General features: G+C 34.7%; 1 protein-coding gene across 5 annotated transcripts in view; it reads left to right on the plus strand.

Moving 5' to 3' along the window:
* The window catches only part of SOX6 (SRY (sex determining region Y)-box 6), a 532017-nt gene that overhangs the window by 70319 nt on the left and 440614 nt on the right, over positions 1 to 21084 (plus strand). Inside the window, exon 1 of one of the 5 annotated variants that reach the window (XM_011999552.1) lies at positions 4965 to 5152. The exons of 1 other annotated variant lie outside the window; for it this stretch is intronic. Coding sequence is in view for 3 of the 4 variants with exons in the window: in XM_011999548.1 (XP_011854938.1) it covers positions 11035 to 11069 (35 nt within the window). In the remaining variant the exon portion in view is untranslated. Of the gene's footprint in view, positions 1 to 4964; positions 5153 to 11001; positions 11213 to 21084 lie in introns of those variants that run through there. 3 more of the 5 variants (XM_011999551.1, XM_011999548.1, XM_011999549.1) reach the window with 3 other exon arrangements.

A 21084-nucleotide genomic window follows, 5' to 3' on the forward strand; every position in this document is an offset into this window, starting at 1 on the left:
CAAAAAATGTTAGACTTTTGTGGTATACGCATTTAAAAGTATAGAAGTTGGCCGGGCGCGGTGGCTCATGCCTGTAATCCCAGCACTTTGGAGGCCGAGGTGGGCGGATCACCTGAGGTCAGGAGTTTGAGACCAGCCTGGTCAACATGGCGAAATCCTGTCTCCACTAAAAATACAAAAATTAGCCAGACATGGTGGCAGGTGCCTGTAATCCTAGTTACTTGGGAGGCTGAGGCTGGAGAATCGCTTGAATCCAGGATGCGGAGGTTACAGTGAGCGGAGATCACGCCACTGCACTCTAGCCTGGGCCACAAGAGCGAAACTCCATCTGAAAAAAAAAAAAAAAAAAAAAGTAGAAGTATTTTCAGATACAAATTAAATGAATTAAGTTATATGGGATCCTCATTAATGTTTATAGTGGCCTTTAAGCAGTTTTTATATTACTTGAGGATTCATGAAAATAAATTTTTAGAGATGGGTAGCTAGGCCTCTGTAAATCTTTGCAAGAGTTCTAAGAATTTAGACTTAAAGGGGATGATGGAATGATTATTTGGAGTAGCTGTCTCTGAAGTAAGAGAAGGGACAAAAATTGTCGAATAAAGAATACTTTTATTCTCATTTGCCTTAAGAATTCCTGGATTCATGTTTTTTGTCCCCCTTTTGGGACTACTAGAAACAATTCAAAGTTGTTTTTGCTGTGCAACTGCTATTAAATGAAGTTTGCAATTGTTTTTATGTTTTTCCTCTGAAGTTCCCTCACTGTAATAATTATTGTCCAAAGAAACTCTTATGAATTATGCTGTTTAGTGTTTTCACTATGCAGCATTTGTTCTGGTTTTCTTTTGGGGAACAACCCTTCTTTCACTTTTGGTACCTGTGGTTGAGGTGGAACTGCCTTTATCCTCCCAAGTCACAGGGAGTGGGCATTTGATACTCCTGGCAACAGTGGTTGGTTCGGAAATAAACATGTTATCCACGCCAGGCCAGTGAGACTCAATCCTGGGATATTTCCTGGAATTATTGGGAAGGAAGCACTGTCTTTCTACTGAGGTTTCTAATCTTGAGCTTCTGATAGTCATCTTTGTCACTGAAAGGGGAGAGTCTGCCTGAGAGAGAGAAGGAGAAAAACCAATTTCCTAATTATACCATTTTAATACCGAGTCCAGGTGTGTTAGAAGGCAGGCCTTTTCAATTAAGTGAACCAATAAATTATTTTTTGTTTGCCTGTTGGTTTACTTATTTATTTGTTAGAGACGGGGGTCTCACAGTATTGCCCAGGCTGGTCTGAGGTCATCCAGGCTTAAGTGATCCTCCTGCCTTAGCCTCCTGAGTAGCTGGGACTGTAGGCACATGCCATGGTGCCCAACTGACAAATTGTTTTTTGATTAAAAAAAGCTACTTTGAGTTGTTTTTTTATCACTTACACAACTAAGTGTTGTAATGCGTACAGCCAAAGTTGCATAACTGCACAACTGTTATGGTGGATGCATATATGGATATACCTGATTTGGAGAAATATTTTAATGTCCATTGTCTCACCTAATATTTGCAATTTATTCTAGTTTACTTTTCATGAGCATAAAGGAGTATGAGTTTTATGATGAAATGTGTTACTATTTAAACAAGTATAGTTTTAGCTGAAATAATGTTATTAGCATTGTCAAGGAATAAAATGCAAATGAGATTATATAAATAGATAAAATACAGACTTTTAGTTTACATTATTTTGAAAATAGAACAAATTTATTGAATTTCTATAGCCTTCTGTATGTAGTTTTCCTTTTTCCTAAATGAAAGAAGTTGAAATGTGCTTATATTTTTGATATTCACTTATTTATAGCAATTAGATATTTTTCTTAGATATACAAGTTCAACAGGAATTGGAGAGAGTACTTTATCTGCCTACGCTCTGAAGAAATATTCTCTGCTTGTGACATTTTTGTGTGTTAATCCTTTTCATTAATGTATAATTGTTAATGGATTTGCTTCAAACTAGAGATCTCACTAGTTTAGAAAACAAAACAAAAATGAATATTGTAGGACAAATTTTGCTGTCCACCTAGAAAACATAGTCTGGATTTGAAAGAAAATTTATTCTCCAAATATAGCTATGCAAATTCTGCTTGACTTTGTTTAGTCACTTTTAAAGGAGTAATGTTTTTAATTTATATTTCTTGCTCTTTTAGGAGGTCTGCATTTTGTTTGTGTTTTTATGTTGAAATATGCATGTAAAGACTAGATTGATAGTTTAATTCTCTCTCTTAAGCACAGGCTGGACCATTTTGTAGTAAGATTTTATTACTTAAAAATCCCGACATTGAAATAAGATCCTGTTTTTTTTTAATCCATGAAATTAAAAGATATATATTCTCAATGAAATTTGGTCTTTTTTATCTGGCAAGTCTTAAGTGCCAGGGTCTTAAATTGGCAGTTTTTTCCCTAGCCCTTATAGATATGTCTCTCAGTTATAAGAGCCTCAGATTTAAGTCCCTTGGGTGTTGATACTTTCATTAGGAAAAGATTGGGGTGCTAACTAGTTTATGAGAGTAAGGGCCTCATTAGAACAATTTTAAAATTAAGTCAAAATTGAAAAGGCCAATTAACCTTTGAAAGTCCACGCAGACAACAGCACATTTGGAATAGCATGCACACTTAGTTATATGGGTGGCGTTTCTCAGAGGTAGTAGATTTTACAGTTTTACTATCAGTCATTGTGTAGAATTTCCCCTTTCCTCAAATGACCCCAAATTTACAACCAAGACCAAATACAATTCAAAATGGATAAAATTCCTCCTTGGAAGAGCCTTCTCTGACACTATCCCTTTCCTGTTCCTTTAATCCTTCTATGTGGTGATTTTTCTTTTTCTTTTTCTTTTTTTTTCAGTCACTCACTATCTCCTCTACCCTAAATTGTTCATAGGATAGTATCACATAGTAGTCACATGCACCTTTTTTAAATTTTTGATTAAAACTTATGTTAAAACAACAAGAAAAAAGATAAAACCTCTCATACACTTCCACAGTATGTCATCTGTTTTCATTTTTAGCTGCTTATTTCCAGTCCTTGTTCATATCTTTTTTTTTTTTTTTTTTTTTAAAACAGCTTCTTGCTCTATTGCCCAGGCTGGAGTGCAGTGGCATGATCATGACTCACTACAGTCTCGACCTCCCAGGCCCAAGTGATCCTCCAATCTCAGCTCCTCCAAGTAGCTGGAATTATAGGCGCACACCACCACGCCTGGCTAATTTTCTTTGTTTTTTTGTAGAGATGAGATTTTGCTTCATTGCCCAGGCTAGTCTCGAACTCCTGGGCTCAAGCAGTCTTCCCGCCTCGGTCTCCCAAAGTGTCAGTGTTACAAGCATAAGCCATTGTGCCTGCCCCTTTTAAAAACTAATTTAATGTAACTGCAGTTATATCATAGATGTCATTGTGTGTTCTTTGTTTTTTACCTAATGTTAAATAATAAATATTTCCCACCACAAAGAGCTTGTCATGACCTACACAAGCACTTAGGGAAGCCCTGGTGTGTCTTACGTTTTTTGGGTCAGAACTGCTATTTGGGCATTATTTTATTATTTTATTTTTAAAAACTCATTTAAGATTTAAAAACTTTTTAAATTTATTTAGTTTTTGGGCAAATTATAATCATATGTATTTATGGGATACACTGTAATATGATATATGTATGCATGTGAAATGTATACATGTGGAATGGTAGAATCAAACTAACATATCCATCACCTTAAATACTTACCATGTGTTCCTCCTGCCTAATTGCAACTTTGTACCCTTTAACCAACATCTCCCTATTCCTCCCCATTCCCACCCAACCTCTGGTAACCACCTACTGCTTTCTGCTTCTATTGAGTTCAGTTGTTTTAGATTCCACATATAAGGGAGAACATGTGATTTTTGGTTTTCTATATATTTGGGCCTTATTTTAGATAGTCTTCCTCTTGGCCTTGAGTTATTCTATTTAAAATTAACCTGAAGCTTTTTTTTTTTTTTTTTTTTTTTTTAAGCTGAGGGAAGACATTGTTTCTGTCTTTGATGGCAATGCATCCTAAATTTTACCAATAACTATACAGTTTTTGGTAGGTTTTATCTTGTATCTATTGCATCTGTTGGGATGCTTATAGAGTTATTCTTCTTTAATCTGTGAATATGGTATTATTGGTAGATTTTCTGAACCATGTAGGATAACCGTGACAAAACCTATTTGTTCTCAGTGGATTTTCATTTACACTATAGAATTAGTTAAAATTTAAAGGATGTTTGTAACTGTGTTCATGATTAGTCAGTAATTTTCTCTTCTTCTAGTGTGTCTATTTTATTTTGGAATCAAGGATAGATATTCTAGCCTTATAAAATGCATTCAGAGTCATATATATCTATCTTAGTGTGGAAGGAACTCATGATATTACCTTTCCTAGAGGCATTTGCAATTAATTTAAGTTAAAACTCTTAACTGGGAGGAAAAATATTTTTATCTTTAAAGAATTTTGAAACATAAACATAGCTGTTTCCCTCTAGCCCTCTGCCTTTTTTTTTTTTTTTTTTTTTTTGGTTAGGGGACTGCAAGAATAAAGTTGGGGATAGAGAAAATGTTGGTAAAGAATGGAGGTTGTTGCCATAAGCCTGTGTCATAGCAATGCAATTATTTTGGTGATTATCTTTGACTAGTTTTTGGCAGGCAGGCCTATGGTTTAATCCATTGGAATTAAGAAGATAGCAAGTTGATGGCATTGGTTAGGGAAGATATTATCAAAGAAGGTGTTAAATGAACAGAGAAGAAGGCTCTTGCACCAAAGTTAAAGGTGATCTGAGACTTAAATACTTTAGTCTGTTTATGTACCAAATGTCCTTTATAAAGGCAAGAGGGTAGGACTTCTCCTTCAGGTCCCACAATTACCCCATTGGTTGCGTTGAGCCATTTATGACTTCATTCTTCTTCTGAGCCTTTCCTTGGGGTTAGTTTTAGCCATATTTTTATCTCTATAAAACATCAGGCTGGGAGGTGGTGTGTGCCTGTAGTCTCAACTGCTAGGGAGCCTGAGGCAGGAAGACTACTTGAGCTCAGGAGTTCAAGGCCAGCCTGTGTAACTTAGTGAGACCATATCTCTCTGGAAAAAAAAAAAAAAATCTGGGGAGGTAGGTGTTGCTTCACATGTTATTTGACCCATGTTTCATCTCATTTCATCCTGTCATCCTGTAAAAAATAGTTTAAAACAAATGTTAGAAACTAAACTTGGGGCTTCCTAAATATCTGATGTGACTGGTGATATAAGTTCTTTTAAGACAGTATGCTTACTTTTTTTCTGTTCTTATCTGTTCTTCTAATTGTATGATAATTTTAATCAACACAGCTTTTAAGCATATACTATGTACCAGATGAGATATATGTATGCATGTGAAATATATATGTGTGAAATGATAGAATCAAGTGAATGGATCTGTAGAGACAACGTACTTAAGGAGTTTGAGCTTTCCTTTTCTGTCTTTGTTCTTTATGGTCCTTTCCTTTTCTGATATGCAAGCACTTTTGTTTCTCTTTGCCTCTCTGTCAAAGCAAGGAGACTTTTAAAGGAAATTTTGAGTCGAACCTAAGTTGCTTCCTTTGAGAAGAATTAGTACAGCTCTCTGAACATGGACTTATTGTTTGTTTAGAATGCAGTGTTAACGAGGGCACAATGCTAGCCTTGATTTTTATATGGACCTATTAGCTTTGCTCTTTTCCATGACCTTGAATCACTGCTTCAGTAATTGATACTTACTAAAGACCAGGTGAGAGGAGTTGGTTGATCAAAACACTAGAAAAATAGGACAAATTGCATTCTGGCCTGTTATCATTCTTATTTATAAAAGGCAAACCATCACCCAGGGCTTTGCTTTAAAACAAAATTATTATTAAAATAAGTTGTAAAGGAATGTGGAAAAAATGAAAAGGGAATACAAATGATTTTATTATGTTATTTATTTTTTTCCTTTCTGTATTAATTAGGTAATTCTTAAGAACGTCTTCTCCGTGTCATTTAGTTTCCTTTTTAATATCTTTGGATGCAAGATTGAGCTTTGCTGGCCTTTATTTCTTGTTCCTCGGGTATTAGTGCCAGCTTTGGCAACCTCATTGTCAGTGCTGGCTCAAATGAAGGAATGGCTGAAGGCTCCTTTTGGAGACCCACTTCATTGGTTATTTTAATTGCTCAGAGGGATAATTGTTGAGTAGTGCTACAGGATAGTATTTCCCTTGCCATAGGGGTTAGGAATTCTGCCCAGTAATCACTCCTATTCCTGTTGGATATGTGTCTGTGAGTGGAAGACTGGTAACTGGCTTGAGATAGATCTCTAAAGCTATATGTAGGGACTGTTAGATTAACTTTGGGAAACTGATGCAATCATCATGGATACTTTCCTCATTTATCTTTTGTAGAAACAGAAAATTTGCAAAGCTTAAAATTAGCTTCTTAATCATCTTATTCTAGGGCACCTTCTCATGTAGTATCCTCAGACCACTTTTCTTTGCATTACTTTTTCACAGACAAAGTTCTTGGAGGAACAATAGAGACGTAAGTGATAGGGATTGGACTTCAAAAGAATTTTTATTTTTAAACACTGCTATTGTGGCTATATCTGCTGTTGTAAGGGGGTGTGAAATACTGTTTTCTGGCATTCTGTGGAATAAAACTGTCTGTACTCTCTAAGATATAGTAATGAACAAAATTCTGGGTCTAGTATCCATTAGATAGCTCCTCAAACTTAGCTGCTTCTGTCAGTGGAAGGGAAGCATCTGAGACAAAAATGTTTGTAGTTTTGAAACCTCTTATTAAGGTATATCTGATTCACAATAATTCAGTACACAAAAATAAATCGCAAACTTGTATAGGTCACATTTTAGGATTAGCTTAATAGTTGTAATTTTTAAATTGGAAGTCAATGGAGATAAGGTGTGATGGGGTTGTTTGTTAACTATCTTTTAAAGAATTTTTCTCACTTATTAAAATAAAAATGACATTGATTTTGAGTGGCTGTGTAGACAGCATTATTTAAAATGGAACAAAACAGAAGCTTCTGCTGATGAGCTTTGAGAGTCATCAAATGACCTTGGCCTCTTTGCTAAGACTGAATACTTTAAAGGTCCCAGTTCTTCTTCATCCTTCCTTCTATTTATGACCTTTGCCCTAAAACTTTGTGGTTCCCTTCCAATATTGATAGGGCATTTGTCCTCATGACTGGACTCTAAGATCAGACATTTAGCTTACATTGGCCAATGGGATGTTAGCTTATGTGACACAGGTAGAGGCTTGTAAAAGCACTTGTACATTTCTGTTCACACTCTTGCTCTTTTCTCTCACTATAGAAGAACAATCCTGGGCTAGCCTGTTGGGGAATGAGACATATGAAACAGAGTTGAGTTATACCAGTTGTCCCAGCCAAGGCCAACCACAAGATATGTTAGTGAACTCAACTAAAACCAGAGAAATGTCCAGCTGACCTACAGATGCATAGACTAAAAAAAAAACTTACTGATTTAAGCCACTAAGTTTTGGGTTGGTTAAACCTGTGCATTCTTGTGGCTGTAGATAATTGATACAACCTCAAATAATACTCCTTTTCAAATGAGTCCGTGGGATAGATGGCACTGATGATCCTCAGTGATTTCTTGTTCCAATGAAAATATATCCTGTTGGTTTCAAGAAATTTCCAGAGCAAGCTACTCAGGAGTATTTGTGTGAGACTTAAAGTGGATTATGTTTTCTCTATGGGGAATTGTGGAGATATTTTCCATCTAGTCCACATATTAACCTAATGTATAGTGGAGCACAGAATCATTTAGTCCATAAAGAAAGATAAAGCAGAAAATACCTAGAAGTAGGCAAGTAATTGAGGTAAGTTCATACAGTAGGAAATGCAAAGGACAATATATCCTTTGTCAAGAGTAGTTTTGACTAAGGAGAAGTAGCAGTGGATGTAGTCAGTAAACAGAAGGCAAAAACAACATTTAGAAAAAGGAAACTCGATTTACCTTTCAGCTGGTTAAAGACAACATGGTGTAAAAATCAGTGCTATGAAAAAAGACTAAGCTTTCAAATCTTAGCTCCATTTATACTCTGCAAGCTCAACTTATTAAAGAGGCGGTGGGGAGAGGGATAGGTTGGGGAAGGTTGCATGAAAAGAGGCAAAGAGTTGGTTTTGTTGGGGCATGGTTCTTTAATTCGTTGTGCTTTGCAGTCAAATGACTGTTGCCTTTTCTAACTTCAGACTGTATATAGTATTGCTATTTCATTTACTTTCTTTTGTAATAGAAAGAAGTCTGCCTTTTAGTGATTATATAAAAAGTAGCTGGCTGAGAGTCTTCTGGACAGAAGTAGGGCCCTACTGAACACATCCAAACAGTCAGGCCCTCCATTCATCTGAAGCTGTATTTGGAGAAGGGGTGTTAGATGGGGGACCTGTACTTGGTTAATTCATCATATTACTTGGAAAGGTCCTTATTATTGTGCACAGCAGTGTGGTCACCTGGCGGTAGGTCATTAGCATTTAGTCTTCTTTTCCTCACAACAATGTACAACATGCTAATTAGGATATTCTGAAAGCTAAGTAACCTGTTTTAAAAATCAGACATTTTAATTTGCAGCTTTAATGGCTGTTTTTATAATAACTGGCTTTATTGGGGGTAAAAGCACTTCTCATGTTCCACTAGCAAGGCAGAGTATAACAGAAGCTGACAAAATTAAAAACCTCATAATGCGACCTTTGCCTGGGATAAAAGGCTGTTTCATAACAATTTCCTTTTGTTCTTTGTTTAAGCCATTACTCTAAAAGGAGCCTCCGATTAATCTAAGTAAATGCATCATTACAGTACTAATCCATGTCCTTCTGTCAGTGTCTGTTTTAATTAAATAAGAAATGCTAGCAGAAAGATATCACACACAAAGCTGTGATTGGAGAAAGAAGCACTGGTTGATCAAGGAAAAGATTAAAAAGAGCTTTAGTGTTTTGTCCATTTGCATAATTCTAGATGCCACAGAGTTTCAGATTGAAAAGGAAACTTACAAAAGAGTTTAAAACATTTCATTCTTATAGATTTAAAATAATGGGATTTACCAATGAAATTCTAATCATCCCATTTATCATGTTAAACATTCCACAGCAAGGAGCAGAACGAACGGCTTGGGGTGTGTCTTTTAAACCTTTTATGCAATACTGTCTTGTATCCATGAAAACATACCTGTCAAATTTTCATGTGTTTCTTCTTATTTTAGGTAAAGTTGATGGTGAAACCTGGTTGTGGCCATACAATGTGATTTATTTTTCCTTTTTAAAGTATCTTGCAACTTTTAGTTTAGTTTTGCTTTTTGAAAAAATGGTTTTCAATTGATAACATGTTAAGAATTTAGGTGCTTAATTGGTTGTTAACAGTAAAAGTACATTTAATAAATGCTTATGAAATGAATATCGTTACATCGATACACAGAAACTCTTCATAGCAGTAGTGTTGCAGAATTCCCATGGTGAGGGCTTTCTTAATATACTGGCCATTATTTGATGTAATGAAAAGAGAAAGTGTGCAACATTGAGATTGTTAATTAATTTAGCCTAACAAGATGAAGATAACTGAAGCAAAGCACAGTTTGAATGAAGCAAGAGGTCTTATTTACAATTTAAAACATTTTTATATAATGCAGATTTTACTTGGTAAAAAACAAACAGACCCTCACCCCAAATACCCTCTAACAGCAAAAGTACGTCCCTTCCCCACAATTCAACACTAAAATCTTGGTTTGACTTTACAGAAAACATGTACTATGGCCCCATATGGAAGACACTTTTACAGTGTGTAAACAGTGCTTTTCTACAGCTAAGAATCCTACACTAGTTAACCTTTAACTTCAGTATTTTGTTATTCTCAATATAGATTGGGGATGACCATAAGAATAATTATTTTCTTGTTCTCCAGGTTATCCTGAGACATCTTGCTTTAGTTATTTAATAATAATTCTATTTTAATTCTTTTTCTTAACCAAAGAAGCTCAAAAGTGGGAAAAGAAAAGAAAAAACAAGCTGTGTGCCTTTTTACATGTGCTTGAATCTTTAGCAATTGTACAGAATTCTTAAATTAGCATTATTTTTTAAAGTCTCCTTTTCAATTATTAATGAGCTTTATCCAGTATTTGACCTTTTATCATTCTTGTTTTCTGCTCAGAAGTACTTCCTTCCTTCCAACTGTAGTTAGAAAAGACTGTCTCTTATCTTATGTTACTGTAGGCAGTGGTAACAGGGCCCTCTACAAATGGTGTTATTATGGTCACTATGTTTTTGTCTCAGGGGTCACGAACAAATCCATGCAACTGCTTCTAAGGATTTCAATAAATAGGACTTTTTATCCAGACAATCGCCTTTTATGTTACTTTTAAACAAAACTACTAGTCCATCAAGAGTTTCAAAAGAAAACAATTCTACAGAGTGCCGGTATGGCCGCACAGACCAATCATCATGGCACCCATTCTCCAGTCCTTTATTTTTCAAGTCCACAACAATAGGTTGTTGATTCAATGGACAAGACCAGAACAATTAAGTTCTCTGTTTAGCAGCAGTGCAGCATTTTAATGCCCTTCTCTAATAATGGTCTCATTATTGTTATTCTAAGACTGGGCCTCAGGAGGAGGAATATTTGCTGGAGGTACGTCATTATTTTGCAAATTTCGATTAGCTCATCATGTTGTCTGTAGTGTGAAAATCGTAGCTAATTAGGGCAGCCAGTTAGACTACCAGCTTTTGAGCTTATGAGTTAAAAGGTAGCATACTTGATAGGCCAGTGATGTGAAAAAGGTGGTAAAAAGGAGGATTAGAGCAGTTGCCTTAGTAACTCCAACTTCCATCTGTGAGGGAACAATGGACTTGTGTTTCTCCCCCACCTTGGTGTAAAAATTGGTTTTGTTTTGAAAAGACAGGGTTCTTTTTATGACAATCTGGAATTCAGCCCAACTGAGTGTAGTTTTAGTTGTTAGGAGAGACCATTGGGGATAGGAAAGATGAAAGGTCATGGTGAGCTTCAAGGACATGAAAGGTTGTTGTCTCATGTAACAATAGTAGATTGTTTTTTTTTTCCTAATATTTCTAGCCAGCCCCTAAGTCAGGTGATGGAACAAATACTTACAGTTTAGTCAGGTGAAACAGGAGTGGGTGGAGGAAGGAACGAAGAAAAATGGGGTAAGAGAGAGTTTGTATTTTGTTAAAAAAAATTGAAAGGGTAACTCTAGTCTGCTTTTATTAAACAAAGCGATATTTCTTTGTCACCATCTCTGAGATTCCAGTATGCTTTGGATGGTTTGCCTCTGTGGGCCATCACATCTCTGGGAAACTCTCCAATGTGTTAGGAAATGTGATTTAAGCTTTCTTCCTGAACTCCCAGGAGGACCAATGATGTGATACTTAACAATAAATTTAGTTGTTGTAGCTTTCTCACATTATTGGTGTTCTTAAAAGGTTTTCCTTCAAATGCACACTGAATAAAATGAATGATAAATATGAAAGAAATTTGTTTCACCACTCTATGGGATTTTATCATAAATTCTATGACTTCCATCACTGAAAGTTTACAGGAAACTGTTTAGATGTTGCTGCAATAGCAATACAAATTTTTCTCTATGTACATAAGAAAATGCCACAAATTTAAGAGCTATTGGGGGTTTGTATACAGAGGAGGCAATAGAAAAAGAGTGAATACAGTGTTTTTTTTCTTTTTTTTTAAACCCACAAAACGAAATCACCCTTTCTAGGTTTAAAATACTTTATTTCAGCAAAATGAGTGATTTGTATTTTCCTTCCATATCAATATGAAAACATTTAGGGGCATTGTTGTTGGTGATGTGTGTATGTATGTTTTAAGAACTAGAGAGTGTATAGGAACAAGTGTACTTTTTCTTTCTAAGCAAAAACATCATCTCTTGATGATTTGAGAAACCTTCATATTTATTCTTTTCTATAGTCCCAAAACAACCTTTATGTGATTGAAGCTGGACTTGGTCCAGGGGGTTGGGGAGATTTTCAAATTCTCTTTTAATCCTTGGTCTTTGTTTTCTTGTTCTAGCCAACCATCCTATTGCTGTAGCCTTTATTCTTTTGAGAAGCTGTGTTCCTTTGATTTATTATAGATACCTTATAGACTTAAAGTAATATAATGAAACTTTAGAGCTTAATGACTTTTGAGGTCTCCTAGTCCAAATCTTATCTTTGAAAAATTTAAAAAGCGAGACTGGAAAGTTGAAATGACTTGCCCAAGACAACTTGACTAATTAGAGGTAGACAGCTGCCATTTTCTACATGGTTTAAATATAAATACTGAAATCAAAAGAAGACTGGAAAAACATTACAAAAAAAATGTCTAACTTGTTTGCTGATCATTTTAGTGGTTGAGGGGAGATGGAATAAAGCTAACACCTGGTAGTTGTGGTAGGGTCTGGGATTCAGATAAGACTTTTTTTGGTAACTATTAAAGCTCCATTTTAAATAAATGGAGATTTTTTGCCCTGTCAAAAACAAACAACAAACAACAGCAACAACAACAACAAACTCCAGCATAACTGGGAAGGTATTAGCATAGGATCCAGAATCTGCAAGCCTTTCTTTGTCCAGGTACTGTGTGAGATACTTTCATATGCATTGTTATAATTTACAATTTAAACAGTATTTCTAGTGTGATAAATTAGTTAACTGTTCTTTTCCCTAGATTTTGTAGTTGTAGAAAGGGATCCAATGTTATTCAATTTCATTAGGTGTTATGAGACATAAAAATTGGTATATAATTGAAAAATGCAATACACATTTGGCAGAATATTGTAAGACTGCAAATTATTATTTATGCAAACACAGATATAACAAAACACATATGGGCTATAATGTTTAGATGAATATAAAGTCCATGGTTTATTTTTGGCACCATTCAGAAAGTATTTAGAAATTTGAGACTATATTTAATCATAAAGGAGGAAATAAAATAACTTATAATTTTACCTTTTTCTTTCATAATGAAATTTACTTCCTAGTAATATTTTGTTATATTTCATATAAGTCTTTTATCTATGTATGTATGAGAAGGAAGAACATGACTAGCTTGTTTACTGCCCTCTCTCTGGTGCCCAGAATAGTGCCCGGTTTATAGAAGGTACTCAAAAAATAGTTGTTGAGCAAATGAAAAAATGTTCTGCAAGATTGGATCATACTATACGTACATTTTTGTATCTAAAAACTCATTTTATTGATTTTTTTAAGTTAATAGTCTTGGAGAACATTTTTAATCATTACATCGTGTGCCATCATATGGATGTACCACAATTTGTTTTACCATTACATTACTGACTTACAGCTTTTCACTATTATAGTACAAAAGTACATTTATAAGAATGTCTTGTTTATTATTAAAGTGGTAAAAATGTTAACATGGATGAAAAATAACTCCCATGATTGTACTATAATGATCTCACCAAACTTCATCACCTCCTTCAAGTTTCTGCTTAAATGTCTTCTTAGTGAGCTCTGCCTTGAGCATCCTATTTAAAATTGCAACCTACTAAACAATCCTGTTCTCTCTAATGCTGTTCTATTTGTTTCCAGAACCTTTTTCAATATTGAACATACTATATACTTTGTGTATCTTTTAAATGTATTGGCTTTCTTTCCAACTGGAATGTAAGGTCTATGATGGCAGGTAATTTTTGACTGTTTTTGTCGCTCATATTCCTCAGTGTCTTGAACAATGCCTAGAACATTGTACATGTTCAACAATATTTATTGAATGGTTTAGTGAAAATTTTAAAAATGGAACTTTAAAAAAATTCGACATTCTTCAGTTTCAATGGAATTGAAACTTTTTTTTTTTTTTTTTGAGATGGAGTCTCACTATGTCACCCAGGCTGGAGTGCAGTGGGACCGTGTTGGCTCACTGCAACCTCCATCTCCTGGGTTCAAGCAATTCTCCTGCCTCAGCCTCCTGAGTAGCTGGGATTACAGGCACCCACTACCATACCCAGCTAATTTTTTAATATTTTTAGTAGAGATGGGGTTTCACCATGTTGGCCAGGCTGGTCTCGAACTCCTGACCTCTGGTGATCCACCTGCCTCGACCTCCGAAAGTGCTGGGATTATAGGCGTGAGCCACCGCGCCCAGCCAACTGTCTGTTTTTTTAAGTTAAGAATCCTTTTTCCTTCACATGGGCAACTCTTATCAACCAATTTTTGCACCGGCTAAAACTTCGATTTTCTCCCTTTGAACATGTACACGTTATCCAATTAAATCAAATTATGGCACTTGATTGAATCTTAGGGCAATTTTGGATAAAGTCAAATGTCATGTAACAAATACCCCAAGCTTTGGTTCTTCAAGTCAGTCTGAACTCTGTCTTTAGGTAGATGGTTTTGTATGAGAAATGTCACTAGTATCACTCCTTATCCCTTTCCTCACCTGGAAGTCCTTCTGGTAAGAACCTTAAGGCATGAACTGGCAAACTCAGGTTAATCTGATTATTTATCTATACTTTGGGATGATTTTGCCTTAGTCTTACCCTAACTAATATTGGTCATATTCTTAAAATTTCCTTAGGAAAGACATTTTACAAACTTCTACTTACTTTTTCACTGTGTATGGTTTATACTTTCCTTTAAAAATAATATAGTACTCAGGAGGCTGAGGTGAGAGGATCACTTGAGTTTATTCGTTTGAGGTTGCAGTGAGCTATGATAGTGCCACTGCACTCCAACTTGGTCAATAGAATGAGACCCAGTTTCTTAAAATAAAATAAAATAAAATAATATAAAACAATAAAAATATTACCACTTTAAGTTATCTGTGGATATGTTAATAATATTTTAGACAATAGCAATTTATATAGCTACAGTAATCCCCTATATTTATATGGTATTTATAGTTTCAAAGCTTTTTAATAAGCATGATCCTGTTTAATTATAAAAATAACCCTATGAGACACACAGGACCTGGTTTATCATATTCATTTTGCAGATGAGGAACTGAAGCACAGAAAAGTTAAGAGACTTAGTCTAGATCATAAATCTAGGAAGTGGTAGAGAGGCCAAGAAAAATCTGTTTTCTGAGTTCTACTAGTTCAGTAACGTCTTTTTTCTTTTAGTCACTTTAACCTTCTCTCATAATCATCTTTTGAATCATCATCTTTTTGTTGACCTTTCTTAAAAGAGTCTATGAAAATAAAAATAAATGATCAGAATTTAAAATTTTTTAAAAATATTATTTTACTTGGTCTACTAGTCATTCCAGTTCTCAAGGGTTTTCCTTTAGGTTTTTATGGTTTTTTTTTTTTCCATAGCCTTTATCTTTTCCTTCATTCTAGCTATGAACATGGCCTTTTGTAGCAATTTGTGAAACCACTGGCTGCCATGTCTGCCTTTTGACCTTATAGAAGAAATACATAAAACAGGATATTAAAGAGTTTCATAAAGCAGAGAAAGGAAAAGAAAAATCTAAGGTAAGTGGTACTTAGAGATATAGGCAGCTAGGCCTCAATAAGATCCATATACAACAAGTGGAGTTAAAGGAGAGATTCTAGTTTTTTTCCTATAATGGAGTATATAGTTATGAGTGTCGTTGTCCAACCTTTTAGCTAATACATTGTGTCTGCCATATTAACTTTCTCCCAAGACTGTTCCTATCCTAGTAGACCCTTACTACTCTGCCCCACACCTGCTATGATGAATAGGACTTGCTTATTCACATCCAGAAATATGAAATGGATAATTAGCTAAAAGGTCAGGGAATGGTTATGGTTTTAGATGGACTACTGCACTCAGCTACAGAAAAACAAGGTGGAATCTTAGTTATTGGAATGAAGGCAAAAGGTCAAGGTCAAACTAGCAATAAGGTATATAATTTTATTTTGAGTTCTAAGGGATTATGTTGGAGTTCTTCTTAGGTGAGTTTAAGGTGATCCTAGAGCAGTGGCTCTCTAACTTTTAAGGTATGTAAGAATCACTTGGGTGGTTAGGACTTGTCAAGTGGGGCCCAGGTGTGTATATTTTTTGCAAGCATCCCAGATTATTCTGATGCAAGTGTTTATAGATTGCATTTGCAGAAAATTGCCATGAAGCCTAGGATGACATTTATTGTAGGATAAGGGACCATGTCACTATGACTGTTGAGAGAGGAGGCATTTGGAATTTGAAAGTCAGACCTTTCTACTAAGAGAAAAATGTATGTCTTGTGCCCAGAGCTGAGTTTTGTTTATCTGCATATAAAAAGCAATAAACATGGGCTGGTATGTACTGGACCGGTGTGCTGTAAGCCTGTTAGATTTTTCTCTTCATGTATCTTGTATCTTGTATTTATGACCTGAATGCTTTTGTAATATCTAACAAAGATTTATACCGTTTAGTGTAAAAAAAGTAAGGCTGATTATTATTTTGGGCCTAATCTAAACTGTCCCTCATTTTTACTTTCCTTTTGATATCTACCTGATTAAATTCCCCTGTTCCTTCTACCTTCATAAATTAAATAGCATGAGTTGGGCAGACTGCTGTAATGCTAAGGGTTAACCAGAAGAGAATTACAAATGAACTATCTAGAAAGTTGATTATTAATCCAGCTAGAGAAGAAATATGCTTTTACTTAGCAAGAATGAGTATCCGAAGAGCTGATAATATTGTTCAGGCAGTGGGGTGGAATGGCAGAGCTTGGTAAGTAAAAAAAACTTGGAATTAATCTTTTATGTCCACTTTTTAAAATGATTAGAATGTTGATATATTTAAACAATTAAGTCTAAAATGAATTTACAAGCTGCTGGAACAAATCTAAAAAGTTCTAAATCTGTTTGTTAATGAGATCCCTATACATGCTATTGGTAGACAGTAACTAAAAACTATTTACATAAGTAGATAAATATATTTAATTTTGAATATTTAGAAAAATACATGATTAGATTTGTGATTAAGAACAAGAAGATGGGCATGGAGAAGTGATTACTAAAACAATCTAAGTCCAAACCTCAAGGAATATAAACTGAAGAATCTTGAGTGACAAACTCTCTTGTTTTTTTTTTCACAAGAGGAAGTTCTGGGTTCTTAGGTATTAAAATATAGTTTAAAGTAAAATATTCACGTAAAGATTCAGTGAGGTATTTTCCAGATGTCTAGTTAACAAAAACTGTTACAGGTTCTGATATTTTTGGGGTCCCAGTACTCATTTCATCATGATGATTAATAAGGACTTTTCTAAAGACAGCTTTTATGGTATTTGTGAATTACAAGGAAAGAGAAATGAGAGGATCTGTGCTATTTGTACAAAGAAAATTAAGTGAAAAGATATGATTTTAATAATGTTCTTCCACTAAAGACTGATCCTCCTGTTGTAGAAGAAATTTTGATGTCAATATTCAATTCTATAAGATTGAGGTTTTGCATGAATTACTTCATATTACAAAAATGAGCTTTTTAAACATAATGTGGACCATACATTATTGAATATTATTGAAACTCTATGTAATCATAAGTCATTTCAATGTACTATTGTTGTACTTAGGAGAAGTTAGGAAATATATTAAACTTGCCTTACATTGCAATTCCACACAAACAAATGCACATTTTCTTCCAGTGTACTTCTTGAGTGGGAATAAAAAAAATTCAAATTAGCATTTTGTCATTTAATGCTTAAATGAGCACAGAAAAAATATCTTTTTCAAAAACTAAAAATTCAGTGTTGGAAATCTACATTCTATGTGTGCATGTGTTGGTGTGTGTGTATTTGTGAAAATACATAGTATACATGCTTTCAAAATGCCCGAGCACTATTTAGTCCTATATACTCGACTTTTGTTAGTTCTAATGTTCTGGCCTATATTTAAGACTGGGAATAGTAGATTATCGTAAGTGAAATAATAAAAATAGTTAACATTTATTGAGCTCTTGTGTGCTAAATGCTGTGTTTTTAATCTCATTTAATCCTCATATTAACTCTGTGCTTGTTGGAAAGCTGTAAGGATTATAGTGTATGCTAAAACAAAAGATAAGCTAATTAAAGAACGCCTAACATCTGATGCTAAAAGTCTAGAGAATAAAGGCTCAGGAAACAAAATGAATAAGAGGGGAGATCTCTAAATTCTATATGCTTGAATTTCTCAAAATTGGAAGATTTGATATGAGCCTGAGAACGAAGAGGGAAGGGAAATGAATCAGTGAATTCTTAGCATTCATTAATTCTTTAAACAAATTTTATTATGAAAATTTCAGTCATATAAAAATGTTTAAAGAATGGTATAAATACCTGTGTTTATAAGAAATAAAACATTACCAATATAGTTGAAGCCTTTTCTAGTTTTACATCTCCCTGTCTTCATGCTAGTGGTAATGAGTCAGGCATTTGGTGTCTTTCATTCACATGCTTCGTAAAAAAATTGTGCTTAAGTTCCATATTCCTTGTATGGTAGGGAAAACCCCACCTACCATTCTTTGGGGTCCAAGAAATACTTTTTCTTGGCTTCCTATTATACTTTAATTAAACAAACAAAAAATATTATTAACATAAAAGACCCTGGCCCCACAGAATCTGACCCCTGTATTGCCAGCCTCAGCTCTTGTCTTTCTCCCAAATCATTCTTTCTGATCCAGCTACTGTACTGGTCTAGTGTCAGTTTCTTGGACCCTCTAAATTCTTTTCTATACCAAGATATTCACATAATGCTGTGTTCTCACCTGGAAGGCACCACTTTCCACTCTTCATCAGAGTGATTCCTATCCATTCTTCAGATCCCTGTTTAAATGCCATTTACTCAGAGAAACCCTTCCTGCTCCTTCCAATGCAAATCTTGTCTCCCTGCAAAGATCGTGTTTCTCATCCTTTAATTTATTTTACAGCAGATATTGCAATTTGAGATTATGTATCTGTGTGGTTTTTGTTTAGTGTCTGTCCTTCACTCAGGACTGGCCCATTTTGTTCTTGGATGTTTTACTTAGCATGTAGCACACACGGTCTTGCACATTACAAGCATTCAGTAAATATTTGTTGTTGTTATCAGGAAGAGGAATGCAGTGAATTAGAAAGAGTGAAAAAAGGGAGATTGAGAGAAAGCAAAGTACATAAAAATAGAGTCTGTTGGTTGGTTTGGACGTACTGTTTAGAGAAAATTATGCAACTTGATGCTAGCTAAGATTGGGGTGAGAGTGGTGGTAGAAATGTTTTTATTTCTTAATATCTAGCTATAAAACATTTAACAGCTTTTCTTCATTGTTGTTTCTTGTTTTTCTGTGTAGTCTGTCACTTTGTGTCCTTGCTTTGGGGAATCTGTATTCCTGGACACAGGAACCGAACTTCCAAATTTTAAACTCATGGAGCAGCCCCAGTGGCTATAATCTTATTGTGGAAATGCTATAATGGGCTGTAAAAGTCTGGAAAAATTTAAGACACAGTTGAGAAAAAAATACCTGGTATTTTTGCAGAGAAAAGCCATGAGACCACATGGAAGAGTTTTAAGGTAGATAACAATAACCAAAATATTCATAGTGTTGCCAGTTGCTAAAATATTGGTAGACACTTTTGTTTTTCTTCAGGAGAATATAAAAAGGTTATCAAAACATGAAAAAGAAAATGAAGTCAGTCTGAGAGGATGGCTGGGGTTTATGAAATGTCAGAATATACTTATATTATATTCTATGTAAATCTTTGCTGGCATTTGTAATTAAGTCCAAGGCTAAAAGATTATGCTGGAACCTTTTTTTGTTGGTGATGAGGGAAAAGGAGACAAAAAAGAGGATTTAATTAAAATGTTTTGGTTTTAAAAGGAGGGAATTTATACAGTGTCTCACTTGAAGTCGTAGAAGGTGCCATTATTAATGACATTGCACCTTATGTTTTTATTACATATTATACTTTCAAGTGAACTTTTTCATATGTTATCTTATACTTTTTTTTTTTACTTATCTGCATTTTAAGAGCAGTGAATGACTATGGAATTATAATAGCGCCTTTTTCCATCTTCTTCAATGATATACATAGTAAAAATATACTTAAAAGTTTCAATCTCACAGTATTTGGAAAGATGAAAAGTCAGTAGATTCCTTTGAGGCCTTATAGTAACCCTGTGAGATGGTTAGAGTAGAGCTGTTATTATCTTTGTTTCACAGCTAGGAAAATTGGGACAAAAATCAGACAAGAGCCAGGACTAAAACCTTGTTTTTCCTTTTTAAATGTGTAGGTGTAACTTTCTAGATAAGATGCATATTCACCTCATCCCTGCACTCCCCAAAAGATTTAGATGGGAAGTTATGTTCTTCTAAGGACCAGGATGAATTAGGTGGATGTCCTCCGTAAGTTTTCTAGATTTGGAAGTTTTATTTTTTCTACTTTCCTAAAGATGCAAAGTAGTTAACGGTTTCCAGCATATGGAACTGAGATGGTTAAAGGCATGTAATTAACAGAGACACATTACTAAGCCTAATTATAAGTTAAGGTTTATCGGATGAAGTTTAGTGGTTAATTCCTTGCCTGATATTTTAGGTTTCCAAAAATAAGAAGATTCAGTTGTGGGCTTAAAAGAATGAAATATCATAATTTTTAGTAAATGAGCTGTGGCTCAAATTAAGCCATGTGATAAGGCAGAAGATAGTAGCCTCTTGAGTAGACAACCAGGTCACATGAGCTGAAGATGGGCTGGTGCCCATTTAAAAGATATTTTAAAAGCGAAAGTAAAGAGCAATGTGTATGTCACTTATATATACATGTGCAGATAGGCAGAGGGATATTTTTTGAAAACAAATGCCAGGAAGTATTTTTAATGATTACCCAAGAAAGCTGTTGCTTCATTAAGGTAAAAGCCAAATCTTCTTCTTGTTTTTTTTTTTTCAACTGAACAAATAGTCTAGTTGCAGAGAAATTCGGTTTCTAACACTTTCCTGGGCTCAGGAAAAAGCCCAGGAAAGTGTTAGAAACTGTGGAGCGCTAGACTCAAGTTAGTAGTTGAAAGTCTCAGGGAATCAGAGTCACGGGCAAGCAGAAAAAATAATTTTGTAGCAGTTATGGTTGATTAAAAATGGAATGGGCTTTTTGTTGAGATGATGATGGTCTTGTC

Source organism: Mandrillus leucophaeus, unplaced genomic scaffold, assembly GCF_000951045.1.
Source record: "Mandrillus leucophaeus isolate KB7577 unplaced genomic scaffold, Mleu.le_1.0 Scaffold599, whole genome shotgun sequence".
Classification (NCBI taxonomy): domain Eukaryota; kingdom Metazoa; phylum Chordata; class Mammalia; order Primates; family Cercopithecidae; genus Mandrillus; species Mandrillus leucophaeus.